Source organism: Ooceraea biroi, chromosome 4 (assembly GCF_003672135.1).
Source record: "Ooceraea biroi isolate clonal line C1 chromosome 4, Obir_v5.4, whole genome shotgun sequence".
Lineage (NCBI taxonomy): Eukaryota > Metazoa > Arthropoda > Insecta > Hymenoptera > Formicidae > Ooceraea > Ooceraea biroi.
In genome coordinates, this window is record NC_039509.1 from 6,323,728 (window position 1) to 6,338,613 (window position 14,886).

At 41.7% G+C, this 14,886-nt stretch overlaps 1 protein-coding gene and 1 non-coding gene across 3 annotated transcripts; both read left to right on the top strand.

Moving 5' to 3' along the window:
* Window positions 1-2,127: 2,127 nt before the first annotated feature.
* LOC105282527 (synaptic vesicle glycoprotein 2B) lies at window positions 2,128-14,884 on the top strand. 2 transcript variants are annotated; one of them, XM_011344548.3, is made up of 10 exons: window positions 2,128-2,523; window positions 10,748-10,984; window positions 11,062-11,121; window positions 12,133-12,216; window positions 12,281-12,605; window positions 12,698-12,819; window positions 12,910-13,148; window positions 13,246-13,690; window positions 13,793-14,080; window positions 14,160-14,884. In XM_011344548.3, the coding sequence occupies exons 2-10, from the start codon at window positions 10,948-10,950 to the stop codon at window positions 14,213-14,215; spliced, it is 1,656 nt and encodes a 551-aa protein (XP_011342850.1). In that variant the 5' UTR covers window positions 2,128-2,523; window positions 10,748-10,947; the 3' UTR covers window positions 14,216-14,884. The 2 variants fall into 2 exon arrangements, with proteins under 2 accessions (XP_011342850.1, XP_011342849.1); XM_011344547.3 differs by lacking the exon at window positions 2,128-2,523 and adding an exon at window positions 7,503-8,135.
* Trnar-ucg lies at window positions 9,565-9,637 on the top strand. The gene has a single exon. It is a non-coding gene; the product is annotated as a tRNA-Arg (tRNA).
* Window positions 14,885-14,886: the final 2 nt, after the last annotated feature.

A 14,886-nucleotide genomic window follows, 5' to 3' on the forward strand; every position in this document is an offset into this window, starting at 1 on the left:
TATGTGTTTTCGCTCCGCACCGCTATGCGCTGCACACGTCGAGTTCTTACTCGATGTTAAGATTTAGCCTAACAGTTATATAAGTTAATATACGCGCCTTGGCATGATAATATTAATTTTTCTGAAAATTTTTGCACTTGCGGCACGGAGGCTCCCATGGACAACGTCCATGTAGTTCACGCACGCCACGAGCAATCTGAAGTTCGAAAGCAAAATTCGGGCTTCAGATTAGAATAAATTAACAATAAGAGAGAGATTATGCAACGAACTGTCAGAAAGACACATCAAGCCAAATGTACTTTAATTTAACAAACAAACAAATGCGTTCTTTTAACAATTTATAGTGTGTTAAAAGTAAACACATGCTTTAATATATCGTAAATATGAATGGCCAAAAGCTGCAGATTCTGTTCGGTTTCTGCCGTCAATCTGCCGTCAGATGTTAACAGATCCTGCTCGGTTTCTACCGCCAATCTGCTGTCAGAGTCCGTTAGCAGGCTCTGCTGGCAGATCACTATCCTAATGCGGACATAACGGATGCCAATTTGCTATCAACTTCTGCAGTAATCTGTTGCCAATCTGCTGGCAGATTGCACACATTTTGCTTACTGGGTATATACATATATATATATTTACACATAGCCCGGGCGTTCATTCTCGAGTTGAAGCATCAGTCCTTTTACATTATCCTTCTCTCTCTTGTTGCAACTTTCGACGTAGCTGTGATGTAAAACAAGATAGTACCGGTCACGATTTTCTCTTGCAGACGAACGCTTTGGTTTACGCGTGCGTCGTCAGTAACACCTTTTTCGCGGAGCTCGGGCAAAATTGCCCGTCTAGTTACATCCCTGCTCGCGTCTCCGCGTCCCGCACCACGCGCGCGACCGTGTCCACCGCGGCTTTCTGCCGGCGGTGCAACCTTCAAAGGCCACTGAATGCGTCCATGAATGAAGTAGGAAAGTTGCTGGAGTACAGATCGACCGGATGTGTGCATACTAGGTGGGTAAGAAAACGAGAGCCGCCGACTACGTCAGAGCTGCGTGCTGTCGATCACGAAACCAGTTCTAGATCGCTGCCAGTGATACAGCCTAATGTACCGTGATCGTTTCACGCCCGTTTACGCGTACAGTTTAACTTTGAAACAGGAATAACGCATGTCTGCGTTCTATTTTATTTTTATGCTCGAGACTCGACTCCGGAACCAGCTCGGAAAAGGAAAGAGAGACAGATTGTCAAATGACGTTCGCGTCGCTTATCGCGCCAGCGATCTACAGATTTTGCAGGGTCCAAAAATTCTGCGCAGCCACTTCGACTTGAATATCCGATTGAAAGGAAGTTGCAGCTCGCCTATACCGCGCTTCATCGGCGATGCCAGACGCTGGATGTTAACGCGGTGCGAAGAGCATCTCGCGAAGCCATACCTTTCACATCGAGGTGGGGTAACGGTGCGACGAAGACGTTGAAAGCATCGCCACCGGACACGAATAAATTGACAATATGAGTCACGTGTAAATGAGATTTGATGGGGCGAAATTATTTCCGTGTCGCTTCTTAGAGCGACGAAAACCAGGGCGGGAAGGGAAGGCCGAGGGCTGGCGCATTACGGACGAGGATCTCCTAATCGCGTAACGAGAAGGAGAGCACGTGATGCTCTTGCGTCACGTGAAGATAATGGCTTTCGCGGATTGATGATGCATCGCCATTTCGTGCGTGCGCGGTTTTCGCTGCACGAAACGGACCGTGGGAACACGACGTGGCGCGCGGGTGAACGGCGCGCAATATTTCAGGGGAACTCGTGGCAGCCGCCCGCCTCTCCGTGGCGTTTTCTTACCGTCATTCATGATACTACAGTACGCGGCAATAGGATGATTGCTTGACGGTCCGGTGACTAAAGTGGATAAAGCCTTCTACAGTAATCTAACCGGAGCCAGGGCACAGGAGTGCAGAGCTTGGGCCCATTCTCGAGCTCCTTTTTTCCTATCGCGTGGCAAATCGTCACTCTCTGCGTTAATCGCCGCTCTAATCGGCCACGATGCCAGGCCGAAACGACGTCCGCGGGATCACCCGCGATCCCGGTGTCCGCTTCGATCCGAACGACGTTCTTGGGCTGACCCCGCACGTATCGATACGAAATACATTTATTCCGCGACGAGCTCTTCTTGCGGGAGATGCCTTTTAATTCGCGGGTACTACTTGTGGGCGCCAAGGGACGTTGAAAAATTTCAAGTCACGTCCGATGTCGGATTACGTGGTTCAGCTCGCCTGATTTCGACGTCCCTGGGACGACAGTAGTACTAACCCTGCTAACAGATTGACAGACTCACCGCGAACCGACCCCTCCGTAGTGATTTAGTTACGTCTCTATGGACGCGTCGCCAAGTCGCGCGTGTTTGATATCATCGTAGAAAGCTGAGGTGACACCGGCGGTAGAAGAAGTGCGGGCCCACTTACGCCGTTCTGCGCTCGTCCTCCTCGCTGAATGAGCTTCCGCTGGTCCGACTCGTCTCGAGATATTATGATTAGGTGAGTCTGCTATCGCACGTTCGTTTTCTGACGTACATTTCGCAGCGAGGGGGCATTCAGGTTGTCCCGGAACTATCGACGAGCACTTGGGAGATAGGTTCTTAGCTGGAGCATCGATACGCAGAGAATCGCTTTTTACTTCGAAAGAATAGGGCTGATATCGATAGTTCGACTTCCCCGGGGTATCCAACGAAGCCAGAATTAATTTCTTTAATCTTTACACACAATTTTCTAGACTGCGTATTCCTGGCAAACACCTCTAGCTATATCAGCTGCGCTTCTACACGAGCTGAACAGATACCGACGTTTACGTTGATTTTCATTACCGGCTATCTTAATAGGTATATTCCCGACCGCCTCGTCTTATTCTTTTAATCTTTAGCTCGCGTTTCAGTCTTGCGACAGAAGACGGACGTTTTCTTTTTCTAACAAGACAGAGAGAGCTAGTGAACAACTGGATTTTATTAACTGGGTAGAGTTCGAGGGTAAAAGACGACTCGTTCTACACGCGAGCATGCGAACGCGGTTTCTTCCGAGTCCCTTAAAATTTGCGAGACGACCGCAGCGGACAACGCCAGCGTCTACGTGACGTACGGTCGAGCGCTTCGCGGCGCTCGTTCAATCCGCAACACGTTTTTGCATTGCTTGCCGGTTGATTGCCCCTCGAGCACGCTGATGATGACGTCAGCATTCTGGATGAGTCACTGGGCTTAATTCGCGTAGCACGAGCGAACATACGTACGATCGTATGCGCGCATAATTCGGGCCGCGTTCTCGCGCGCGTAATGCATACGCACGCGGCGTCGTCGGAGGGAGAGCCGCGGAAACGGACGATAGGTACTTGGAGGATTTACGCGAGACCCGGCTCTCGTTTCTCTAGCGTCAGCTGGATTCGTCGGAGATATCCCGTCCTGTCGCCGGAGACGAACTTCGGCAGAAATACGACCGCTTTATCGGGCACGTGATTTTATCTACAGCATCGCGCGAAGAAAAAGAAACGACTCTCTTTGCGCCAAGATAGGCAGCCAGTCACATCAAACGACTACCTGCCAAGTTAAGAGGCACGTCATCTCCTCATCAACCACGATCAGTGATTACCCTTCGTAAGGACGAGCTATCGCGACGAACGTTTCACGACAGTGAGACCGTTCTGTTCACAAGCGCAGCAGATATCGCATCCGTTTATGCGTTCTCGCGAAATAAGAAGGCGGTATCAGCCCGTACGCATCGCTCTCGTGCGCCACACTCGCAAGCGTGTGCAACAACAAGGACGGACGCTGATTGCACGCGTGCATAATACGCTACCTATTATATAACGCGATTGTAAATAGCTTTACGTTGCAAATTTAAGCCTCCCCGAATGTTACGTCGATGTAAAATTTCTGAGATTTTTTAGAGCGGTCAAAATTCGCAGAAATCTAAAATTAAAAAAAAGATATACGAAAGATGCGTTTAAGAAGATAAATCTGATGGATCATTCGATGCATACGTTTATGATATCCTGTTGGTAAGGAGCCGCGCGATTACACGTGTACAATCGATTACGCGACCGCCATATATCAATCGACACGTGACGTCAATGGTAAACAGTGCTCGAGGTGATGATTTCAGCAGCACTTCGTATACACGCTTTACTTTTCGATAAATCACAGGTGCTTCATTTAATTTCGGTCTGAAGGCGTTCGATAAGAGTTCAACGTCTTTTTTATATCAAGCGAGCTTATCAAGCAGACGTAAATTTAGAATTGGTTGGTTAAAAGGTAATTTTAGCCGTACTATCATATGGCTCGAATCATTGAACGTGTAAGAAAATAATTGATTAATTTTGACAATTTAAAGTACAAAGTCGAGTTTCTGATTCCAATTACGAAACAACGATTCGCATTAATATAAAAAGTATTAACCGCTGACCATGGCCTCTCCACTTTGGCGCCTGTTAAACCTCTGTGGTAAAATTCATGACAAACATTCGCGCAATTATCACGTTTCCGTCGGTACAAATCTCTCGCATCAACATACATCTTTCTAAAGTCAGTAAACGTGGATGATTAATACTCCTACTGCGCAATTAACGACTATGTGTTCTCCTACCAGTTTTAACTTGCTCCCGTAATCTTTCTTCAATTAATTCTATAAATCAATCGTGAGTTTTGAACGCTTTATATAATTCCGAAAGACCAACGAGTAGGAATCTTTAAAGAAACAAGACCGAGAGAAGCAGAGAGAGAATATTAATATCATAGAAGAGGTTTGGAAAACGTCATGTCAAATTGTAATTGATTAATTCGCGTTTTACAAATTCATAATACGATATTGATTAATCGATTTAGTTATTATCACTTATTATTCTGATGTTTTCTTCAAGTTAATTGTCAGTAGTTTATTCAGCAATCGAAAGAAACGAAAGTACAACGTAGTATTATGATATATTCGTAATGTGTATTTAATGATAATGAATATAATCTTCGGCGTACTCGACACAGCCAAAGCATTACATCAGATGACTCCGTCAGAGATTGTGCATAAAATTTTTGTACGATATATTTTTCGTATATTCATTATCTACTACCAAATCCTACGAAAATTTTAACATTGATATATATTATATTTTGAACAATATCGAGAATATTTTATCAATTAATCCATTAAGAATTTTATCAGAAATATTTTAATTTAATTTAGAAGAAACGAGCGATTATTTATCACTTTAACTTTAGTCTACTGTAACGAAGAACGCAAGAATGAACAGGAAAGTAAACAACTGACTTAGCAGAAACTTGCAAAAACGCTAGTAGAAATTAATATATGAAAATTATTCATTCATACAATTATTCATACATGTATAATATATGCTGTAAGTTTTTCTCTTGGCACGGTAGGAGCGATTGTTTATGGTAGATAAAAAAATTTGGCGAGACAAATTAATTAATTAATTAATTTCTCATAATACATTAATTTCTCAAATTATTTAATCACTGCAGCGCGTTTATTATAATTAGGTACGCATACATTATGACGATATCATTGACACCTGCGTTACGCTGCGTGTGGCAAGATGTCGAACGGAGGCGCATGAACACGGGATGTCTTCGTGAGATATTGCGCAACAGGGCGAAACGAGTGGAAACGCGAAATTAGGGATTAATGCGGATCGTCACGCACGTACGTCTATGCACGTTTTGTTAATCGAAACGAAACTCATGGAATTCAAACGGAACATTGTTGTGCAAAACGGCCAAAAATTTACACTTTTTATTTAATAAAGTTGTTCGATAAATCTGATATTTATTTCTTCTTAACGAAAATTAACAACACTTTTCTACACTATCGTTATAATTAGCAAATGTCCTTTTTCTTAGAATCGGAACACTTGACTCGAGTTCACGTTCTCCCTCATTTCGGATACGATATGACACGCCGTGATAGAACACCACTTTGTTGTGTATTCTTCCACAGTGGGGATCAGAGTGGGGATTTCAATGACTTAGTAATACTGTATATAAGCTTTGTGATTTGTCGCTTCGCTTTGGTAGTTCCCCAATTCGGGTGAACGCTTCACAGAGCTTGGCAACCCGCAACACTGTAAGTTGTACTTCTTATTTCTTAAAAGAAATCGTTATTATGAATTTTGAAGAATATATAAGAATTTTACGTATTTTACATATGAAAAGATCGCTTCATTAAATGACACAATTATCCATTTTAGGATCTAGCATTTTTGAATAATAAAATCTTGAGTTTTTTCTTTTATATGTATTTGATATTTATTTTGCAATTTTAACATATATACATTGAAAATGAGATCTTCATTTAAAAATTATCATCAGGTCTGATTGTATTTCATTTCTTATCAATATATAAACTCCCATCATTGATTCTTATAATTATTTTTGCTCAAGAATAGAAAAGTTTGTCGAATTTTAAAAACCTTAAAAAGAATGTGCAGTTTACACTAGACTTCGAAGAATAAAGTGAGTCAAGACACAGTAGCCAATAATACACGCGACGAATATACTTTTCCATTGAAGTGGTTCTTTGCTGGCAAAGTCAACAAGTGCGATAAGGCGGAGCTTGTTGAATGTACCAAAAAATATTGACAATCTTATTTCATCTACCTGTAACTCCACTGGCTATTGTCGGCTGCGTTTGCATCGATTATTTTTTGTGCAATAAATCTAAAAACCTATTTAAAAATTGCTTGTTTAGCGTGAAAATCTAAAAACGTCCAGCAAACAAGACGGCAGCGCCGAAGAACGCGTCATGTGACTACCCCGCGGCAACGATGCAGACACTTTATTTCTTACAATTAGATTGTAACCGGTTGAAACCGCAGAGTCTCAATATATTCTTCAGCATTTATATAACTGCTTTCGAAGATGATATCGTCTCTTGTGCGCCACCGAAAATCGAATTGTCCGACTAGTCACGTGCAACGCACAACGACGTTACTTGTTCTTATACTTCTGACATTACTTATTTTTACATTTTCTCTCGTACCTTGGTAACATAAACACCGTGTGTCGCAGCATCCAGTATTTCAGTACTGACCTTCGATCTTACCGAGGAGTAATCCTTGCTCCAGTCTCGGCAAGGTCGGTACACGCTTACGGTCTTACGGCGGTCTCAAGCGGCGAGATTCGACTTACGAGCAACGTCTCTCGTGCATAATCTCCGGTCATGTATCCTTCATTTTTTAGGCACAGTTCATTGCTGATAATTGATTCCGTGAATAAACCCATAAATAATATTTGCTTGGAAAATTTCCAGGCTCCGGGAGCTTCTTCCCGAGATGTTAGTCTACCTAAGGATACGTTCGTCTTCGCACGTAAGCTACCCCACCTCGCCCATCCAATGCAACTCTGCACTCAAACGTACATGGAAACATACGTGGACGATAGCCACTACCGTCGACGAGTATATTGGTCCATATTAGTGGGAGGTGGCAGGTAGCTCTCCTTTAGCGTTTCAATGCTCCGACACTCATTTCGTCCGCAAGCATCACGGGTCAAGCGTCATTAAATACCGACTTCGTGCTTGACAGAGCTGAGCCAGGAACGTCGAGCGTTTAAAATTCAGAGAACGCGATCTCGATCTTGTGGTGATCCTCGCGAGTGATTCGCGAGTACAAGTGCGTTCACGTGTTCAGCATCGCCGCGAACACCATCGCGAATGATCACTCATCTTGATCGTTGTCCATGTTGTCCACGTCCGTGCGACGATCAACACGAATCGGAGTTGGCGTCTCGTATTTGCCGCCAAATCACGGCGCATGATAATTCTTGCAAAAACAACTCGCCGAAGGCAGACGTGCACTGCGAAGCGTTGCTGAAGACACCGAGATGTTTCGCGATCGACCGTGATACAATTCGAAAAATAATCGTCAAGAGAAACAAAGTCGATCAACCTTTATCACGGAACGGCGGATATTCGCAAGAATTGTATTTGATCGAATTATCTCTCAAGGAATAGTACAGGGAACGTACAGATATCACACGCAGTACTTAGAATCTCTCGAGGTAGGAAGCTCTTCTTCTTCACACTGAAGAACACCGGATGCATTCACAGGGAAGATACAAGTACAAGATTTGAGATTAGGAAAACGCCATTGCAAAGTGAGTGTCAGATGCATCTTGAGGAACAAATGTATACGTCTCGCATCTCTTCGTGACTTCTACCTCGTTGAAGTACGAATTCACTGACGTAATATCGATTTTAATCTCTGCTTTGCGTTATTGTTGAACGAACATGACGATATCGCGTTCCAGACGTTTTTCTTTATCTGCTATTGCAAATATGAAATTGAAACTGTGATTGCGACTAAAATGAAATAGATACAGGTTGCTTGATCTTTTACAACACTTTTTAACGAGCGTACCAATTCGAGCTCTCTATGGAACGGCACGACCTCGTTTCTTCTTCGCGCGTATCATTAGCATCATCTCGATCTTCAACATGATGCGACCTTCCAAATGAGTCGTCTTATCACTAGGCGGACGCCCAGAGCTTTTCTATTGGTGTTTTTATCAAAGCGAATATTTGCACGGTTGCCGAGTCTCATAGAAGTTATCTCCATCAACACTTTATTATAAAATTAGCGCATTTCTCACGTATCCGCCTAATCGCTCGTGAGCACGACGCGTTTCGAAACTGATGGCGTCTCCCGATATTTCATGTTCGCAATCTATAATTACAATCTATATGTACACTTTTGTAGTCCATTGTAAATTATCTCGGCGGTGCCGTCGCGCGGCTTCGTCATTCTCGGTAATAATTGTGTTTACGTTAATCTTTTCGACTCTTTACACTATATTATGGAGAACATTTCCTGGAATTTTTTATGTATTTTGCTAGATATTTTATTACTTCTAACGACGAACAGAATTGAACGAATTTATTGCAAAAGGAAACTTGACTGTTAGTGTCAATTATCGGTCAATTTTAACTGCAGAGTACACAACTCTACGTCGTGGCGAAATCGCATAAAGGGATGCGCGTGATGTTCGTTCATTAGTGAGTACTCGGTACAGGATGTCGTGCCGTTTTCTAGAGTAGCGTTAAACCGCGAGAAACGCCCTCCCCGCAATTATATCGTTGAGCTTCTGTCTCTTAGGATCGACGATTTGAACAACTGGTCAGGCTCTTGAAATATAATAAATTTTCAGATCGTTGTAAATGTAGTGCATATACACGAACATCTAGATGCAATCTTCTTTTTCATTTATTCGCTTTTTTATTTTTTTACAGTTTATTCACAAGATAAATTATATGAAAATAATAAATAAATAATAAATAACAATATTTCTCTATGCACAAGAGATTAAATTATGTTTTACATTCTACATGTTATTGAAAATTTATGTTTCGGTATATTACTTGAATTAATATTGAAGTATTTGTTAGCTTTAACCTCTGATTTACAATGATTCCAAAATTTAACTATGATCTTTTGTTAAATCTTCGAACAAAATTGATAGTACCAAAGAATAATACATTGGCTCCTATGTAAAGAATTACCTCTTGCGACAAACCACCCTTGTAGTAGACCGTGTGGCCTAACGGATAAGGCGTCGGACTTCGGATCCGAAGATTGCAGGTTCGAGTCCTGTCACGGTCGAGCACCTCTTTTTTTTTTAAATTTTTCTTTATATTTCATTATACCAAATGTCGTTTAGTACTTTAAAAATAATTTTTCTCTTAAAATATATTTAATTGCTTTTATAATTATTTTTTATTGATATAACGATTTTAATCTCATTGCCCCGAATTGTGCTTCGAGATTAGTTTTTTTTGGCCTCTACAACGATAATTTAACGGTTTTACAGCATTTAATCATAAATCCATTGCAATTATTTCGTCAATAGGTAATGACTAATAACGACGACTGATGCAAGAGATGTTACGTATAGCGTCTTGTAACGTAGCATGAATAATAGTTCATAATAGAATTGTGGGAACTAGTATTAATTAAAATGCTCGCAAAACCGTACATAACGAGATTACAATTCGTTCAATGTTTTTTCCGAGCGTTAGGTATCAAGGATATTCGAAACACAACTTCGAAGATAAATAATCGCGAATAATACTGCGAATAAGAACACGTATCGATAGACAACAAGTTTACATTATGCAAACTAATGCAACTTACGTATGGTCTTTTTTACTTCGATGTATATGTAAATGTAACATACAGCAAGAGAAATGCTATATACGCGGCTTATAAAATATATAAAATGATACATTCTACAATATCGTTACCAAAAACGAAGGGGAGAGAACAGAAACAAAAATGCAATCAATGGTCCCGGGACGTCAAAGATCTATGCTGGGCAGATTCGAATCGCAAGGCCCTATATTTCGTTATCAATTTAACCGCACGTTAATCTTGCTCGAATCCATTAAGCCCGTGACAACACGCGACGATATTTCGTCGTGAAATTACAGATTTAGACGCAGGAACGTCAACCCACTCTGCCGAATTAACAACCAGTGCTTTAGAGATATTGCATCACACACTCGACGTTGTTAGATAAATTCGTATAATTTCTCATCCGCGCTTCTCTCCAGGCTCCCTATTACGGACGAGTCGTCGAGTAACGCAGCAACATGAATTGTAAAATTTGGTGGATATTATTGTATACTAAAGAAAATAAAAGCCTGAATACTTCCTTAGCTCTTTCTTTGAGTGGACAATCTGAAATGTTTTAATCGCCGTTCGATGTTTTAGTTTACGGGCGAGCGCAGAGTCCAGCCCCGCCGACGAACAGCAGCAGATCAGCGCAGATCCAACAGGAAAATTTCGCCCGGACCCATCAAGCAATCAGAACGCCGGCCTGACACTCGACAAAATTTCCTATCGAACGCGAAGACTCGACATCTGACTCTTTTGACCAAGATAGCTTCACTCACACGCGTCGACATCGTAGAATGGTAGAGAGTGAACCCGACACAAAGCGCAATATCAGTGCGTACGACTCTGAATACCGTAGAAGCCTTCCGCTTCATTATATGTTAGCTTCAAACTCTAATTCTTCATTGCAGAGTGTGATGTAAAAGACGAGCGGCTAAACGGTTGCGGTTCCAAGGAACTCGAACTTGCCCGTAGGTATCAATTCCGAAGTCAGTGCACGTAACATTCATAAATTGTACATTACGATTGATCACCGATATTATGCATAGAGGAAAGTCCCCGATTATGAGATACCATATCGATTTTGCCGAATGTAAGGAAATCTATAGGCAGAATTTAAAAATGCAATACGTTCTCTTGAAGAGAATTTAATAAGCTTTAGGTTGGTCAAATGAAAAATCTAATTTAAATATTATTTTTTCTGAAAATTAAACAAATTTGAAAAAAGAGCTTTACGCAAGATCGCGAAAGTGTGCTCCTAATATAAGATACCTTGAGAAATCGGTGTTAAAAGTGCAAAATACATCAGTATTGCAAGTAAAAAACTTTATTAGATATTTTTATAAAAATACTGCTGCCACAGCCTTCGCCAAATCTTCACGATTCCACTGTCGACGCTTCCTCGTTTCTCTAACCTCCATAGTCAGATTCTATAAAAATTAAATACACAAAAATTCGTAATATAAATTCGTATTAACTTTTCTTTACCCTTAACGTAGTATTTTCTTTCTTTTTATTACACTATATACTCTTCACATTCGAGCAATAATTATCTCATGTTAAGAGTACCCTAATTATCTCATTATACGAGCCACACGCCCAGCGGTTCCGCGATCATGAAATCTCACCTCTACAATTAAGCAATTCAACAAATCGCGTATTGTCCTGTTACTACGATTCTACTCTGTCATTGCATACTGAATTTATTGCCAACCATTTCTTTATTATGTAATAAACAAGGTTTAAAGACTTACCTCAAGTTTCTTTGACATGTTCACAATTTCACAAACCTTTTCTTGCAAAAGCTAAACGCAATGACGAACAATGAATTTTTCACTAAATACATTTTACACCAAGAGTAATAAGTTTATGGTGGAATTAACAGATAGTGCTCACTAGTTTAGCAGAAACTCCATTATCTCATATTAGGAGCGTATCTCATAATAGGGGATTCCCCTCTCTATATATATATTTGCAATCAGGTATCGGATTAAAGGGCAAAACTCTCGATCCAGAGAAGGGATCCTATGTTCAAGCTGACTTCGAGAAGGCCATTGAATTAAGCCGTGAGTAGCCAAAACTCTACTATGTGAAGCTAGATACAATCATTGTCATCTGATTACCTTACAGAATATGGCAAGTTTCATTACTTCCTGCTGGCGGTGTGCGGCTTCGTCAGCACCAGCGAGGAGATGGACGTGATTTCCATGTCCTTCATCCTGCCGAGTGCGCAATGTGACCTGAAGCTCGACACCCAGGCGAAGGGATGGCTCAACTCGATCATCTTCATCGGGATGATGGCCGGGGCGTACGCCTGGGGCTCCGTGGCGGACGCTCTCGGTCGTCGGAAGGTCCTGATTGCCATCTCGTTCATGAACGCCTTGTGCATCGTTGCCTCCAGCTTCAGCCAAACGTATGAGCTCTTCATGCTCTTCCGTTTTCTCAACGGCGCGGCGTAAGTATCGAAATCCGCGATTAGCGCAACGATTACGATATTTCCGTGCTTTCTCAGCAACGACAGGATTTAATGATTCAGCAACGTTCCAGGCTAGGAGGCAGCGGACCGGTCATCTGGTCTTACTTCGCCGAATTTCAACCAAAGTCCAAGCGCGGCTCCATGCTGTCCTTCATGGCGGCGTTCTGGACATTGGGAAATCTGTTTGTAGCCGGTGAGTCTTGAATAGCAGAACATCGTAGAGTGAATACCTGAATAGCAGAACATTGTCTGGACTCGTCGACGTAACGTTTCGTACTCACAGGCCTGGCATGGTTGATCATCCCTCAAGAGATGGGTTTTACGAGCTCGTCGTTCACTTACAACTCGTGGCGAATCTTCCTGTTGATCTGCGCTGTTCCGTCGTTCGTCGTGACGGGGCTGCTCCTGGTCCTGCCTGAATCTCCCAAATATCTTCTCTCCTCTGGAAAGTATGAGGAGGCACTCGAGATCTTTCGCAAAATATATAACATTAACACCGGCAAACCGCGCGAAACTTACACGGTAATTGCACTTTAAGTGATCTAATATAATTATCGAGGCGATAAATCGCCTTTGAACGCGGGTCTAAAATATTTGTAATATAATTCGCCGTGCACAGGTAAAGGAACTGATTCTCGATGACTTTCAAGAATCGAATCCGATGAAAACTGATGTTGAAGAGAAGGGCAAATGCAAAACTATGCTGAGCGATATCGTGGAGAACAGTAGACAGCTATTCATAACGCCCATCCTTCGCTTCACGATAATATCGATCGTAATCAATTTTACCTTCCATATCGGCTACTACGGCTTGATGATGTGGTTTCCGGAACTGTTCAACCGTTTCGATGAATTCCATCGCGATCATCCTGGCATGGTGACCTCGATATGCCAGGTTACTGATTACGTCGTTAATAAGGGCTCGCACAGCGTCGAGAACGTTTGCTCTGATAAAATTGGAGCTTCCGTCTTTATGGAGTCGCTCATCACGGTGGCGTCCGCCATACCCGCCAACATCATCGCTGTCTTGGGGATGGACAGACTTGGACGCAAATTTTTTCTAGGTACTTATGTCAATAGCAATAAGATGATTGCGGTGAAATGCAACATTCTGTACGCAATATCTCCTTTTATTTATCTTTCCTCATATTATGTACTTTTTGCAGTGTTCAGCACGTTTTCATCAGGACTATGCTCGGTCGGTTTGTACTTCGTGTACAACAAGTATCAGAATTTGATCGTGTCGGCTATTTTCAGCGGCGCGATAAGTTGCGGTAACGCAGCGTTGGACTGTCTCATCACTGAAGTCTTTCCAACGCAATTACGTGCAACTGGAATCGCCATATCGATGGTTGCCGCCCGGCTCGGTGGGATAATTGGTAACATCGTCATAGCCCAGCTCCTGGATGTGTATTGCCCGGCGCCGACCTTCATAGTGGCCGCTCTCTTGATTGGTAAGCGTAATTTACACTTCATTAATATGTCTTTTGATTTTCATTCTCAATTTTCTTATCATGTGCGTTTATTTCGCAGGAGGGGGCTTGCTGTGCCTATTTTTACCTAACACGACGCGCGAACCACTTTCTTGACATCTGCAAAAATGTATCCCGAAGCGGAACAACAATCTGCAATCATTTATATATTTTTATTCGAGTACAAGTGCTGTTGAATCTTCTAGGAGTCTGAGCCATTAAGGTCAAAGTAGGAAACTAGAATCTCTGCTGTTTATAATAACCTTAGAAGAAAAAAAAAGAAAATGCATTTTATATAATAAAATAAAACGTAGCGCAGCTTTAGCGAAGCGAGTGACAAAATGAGACTACGAACGTAACGTAATATCTAGTTTGATAAGGGATGCAACAGTTACAGATACTTTAAGATATACTGAATTAGATATTGTATTTTGTATCTACATTGAGATTAAACGCAGAATTAATGAGAACGGTTCGCTAAATTGAACAATTCGGCGATATATGCCGAACAAATATATCTTTCCTCGAATTCTCGATCGCGAGTTCCGAATCGCATAAACTTATTATTACTTTATGTTACGACTGACATCGTCATATATATATATATATATATATCTATCTTGATGTATGTAAATATAAAAAAAGAATTGAAAGATAGTATGAAAATATGAAGTATCTTATATCTTTATATGCTACAACTCAACCTATGGTAGGTACGGTATAAAGTACAATCAAACACATGATCATGTTGGTTCTCAGGATAAGAAACAAATAAAATAAAGAGACAT

Coding starts and splice junctions, on each gene's coding strand:
- LOC105282527 (XM_011344548.3), top strand. CDS start 10,948: ATGGTAGAGAGTGAACCCGACACAAAGCGCAATATCA. Junction 11,122..12,132: donor CAAGGAACTCGAACTTGCCC/GTAGGTATCAAT, acceptor ATTTGCAATCAG/GTATCGGATTAAAGGGCAAA. Junction 12,820..12,909: donor GGGAAATCTGTTTGTAGCCG/GTGAGTCTTGAA, acceptor TCGTACTCACAG/GCCTGGCATGGTTGATCATC.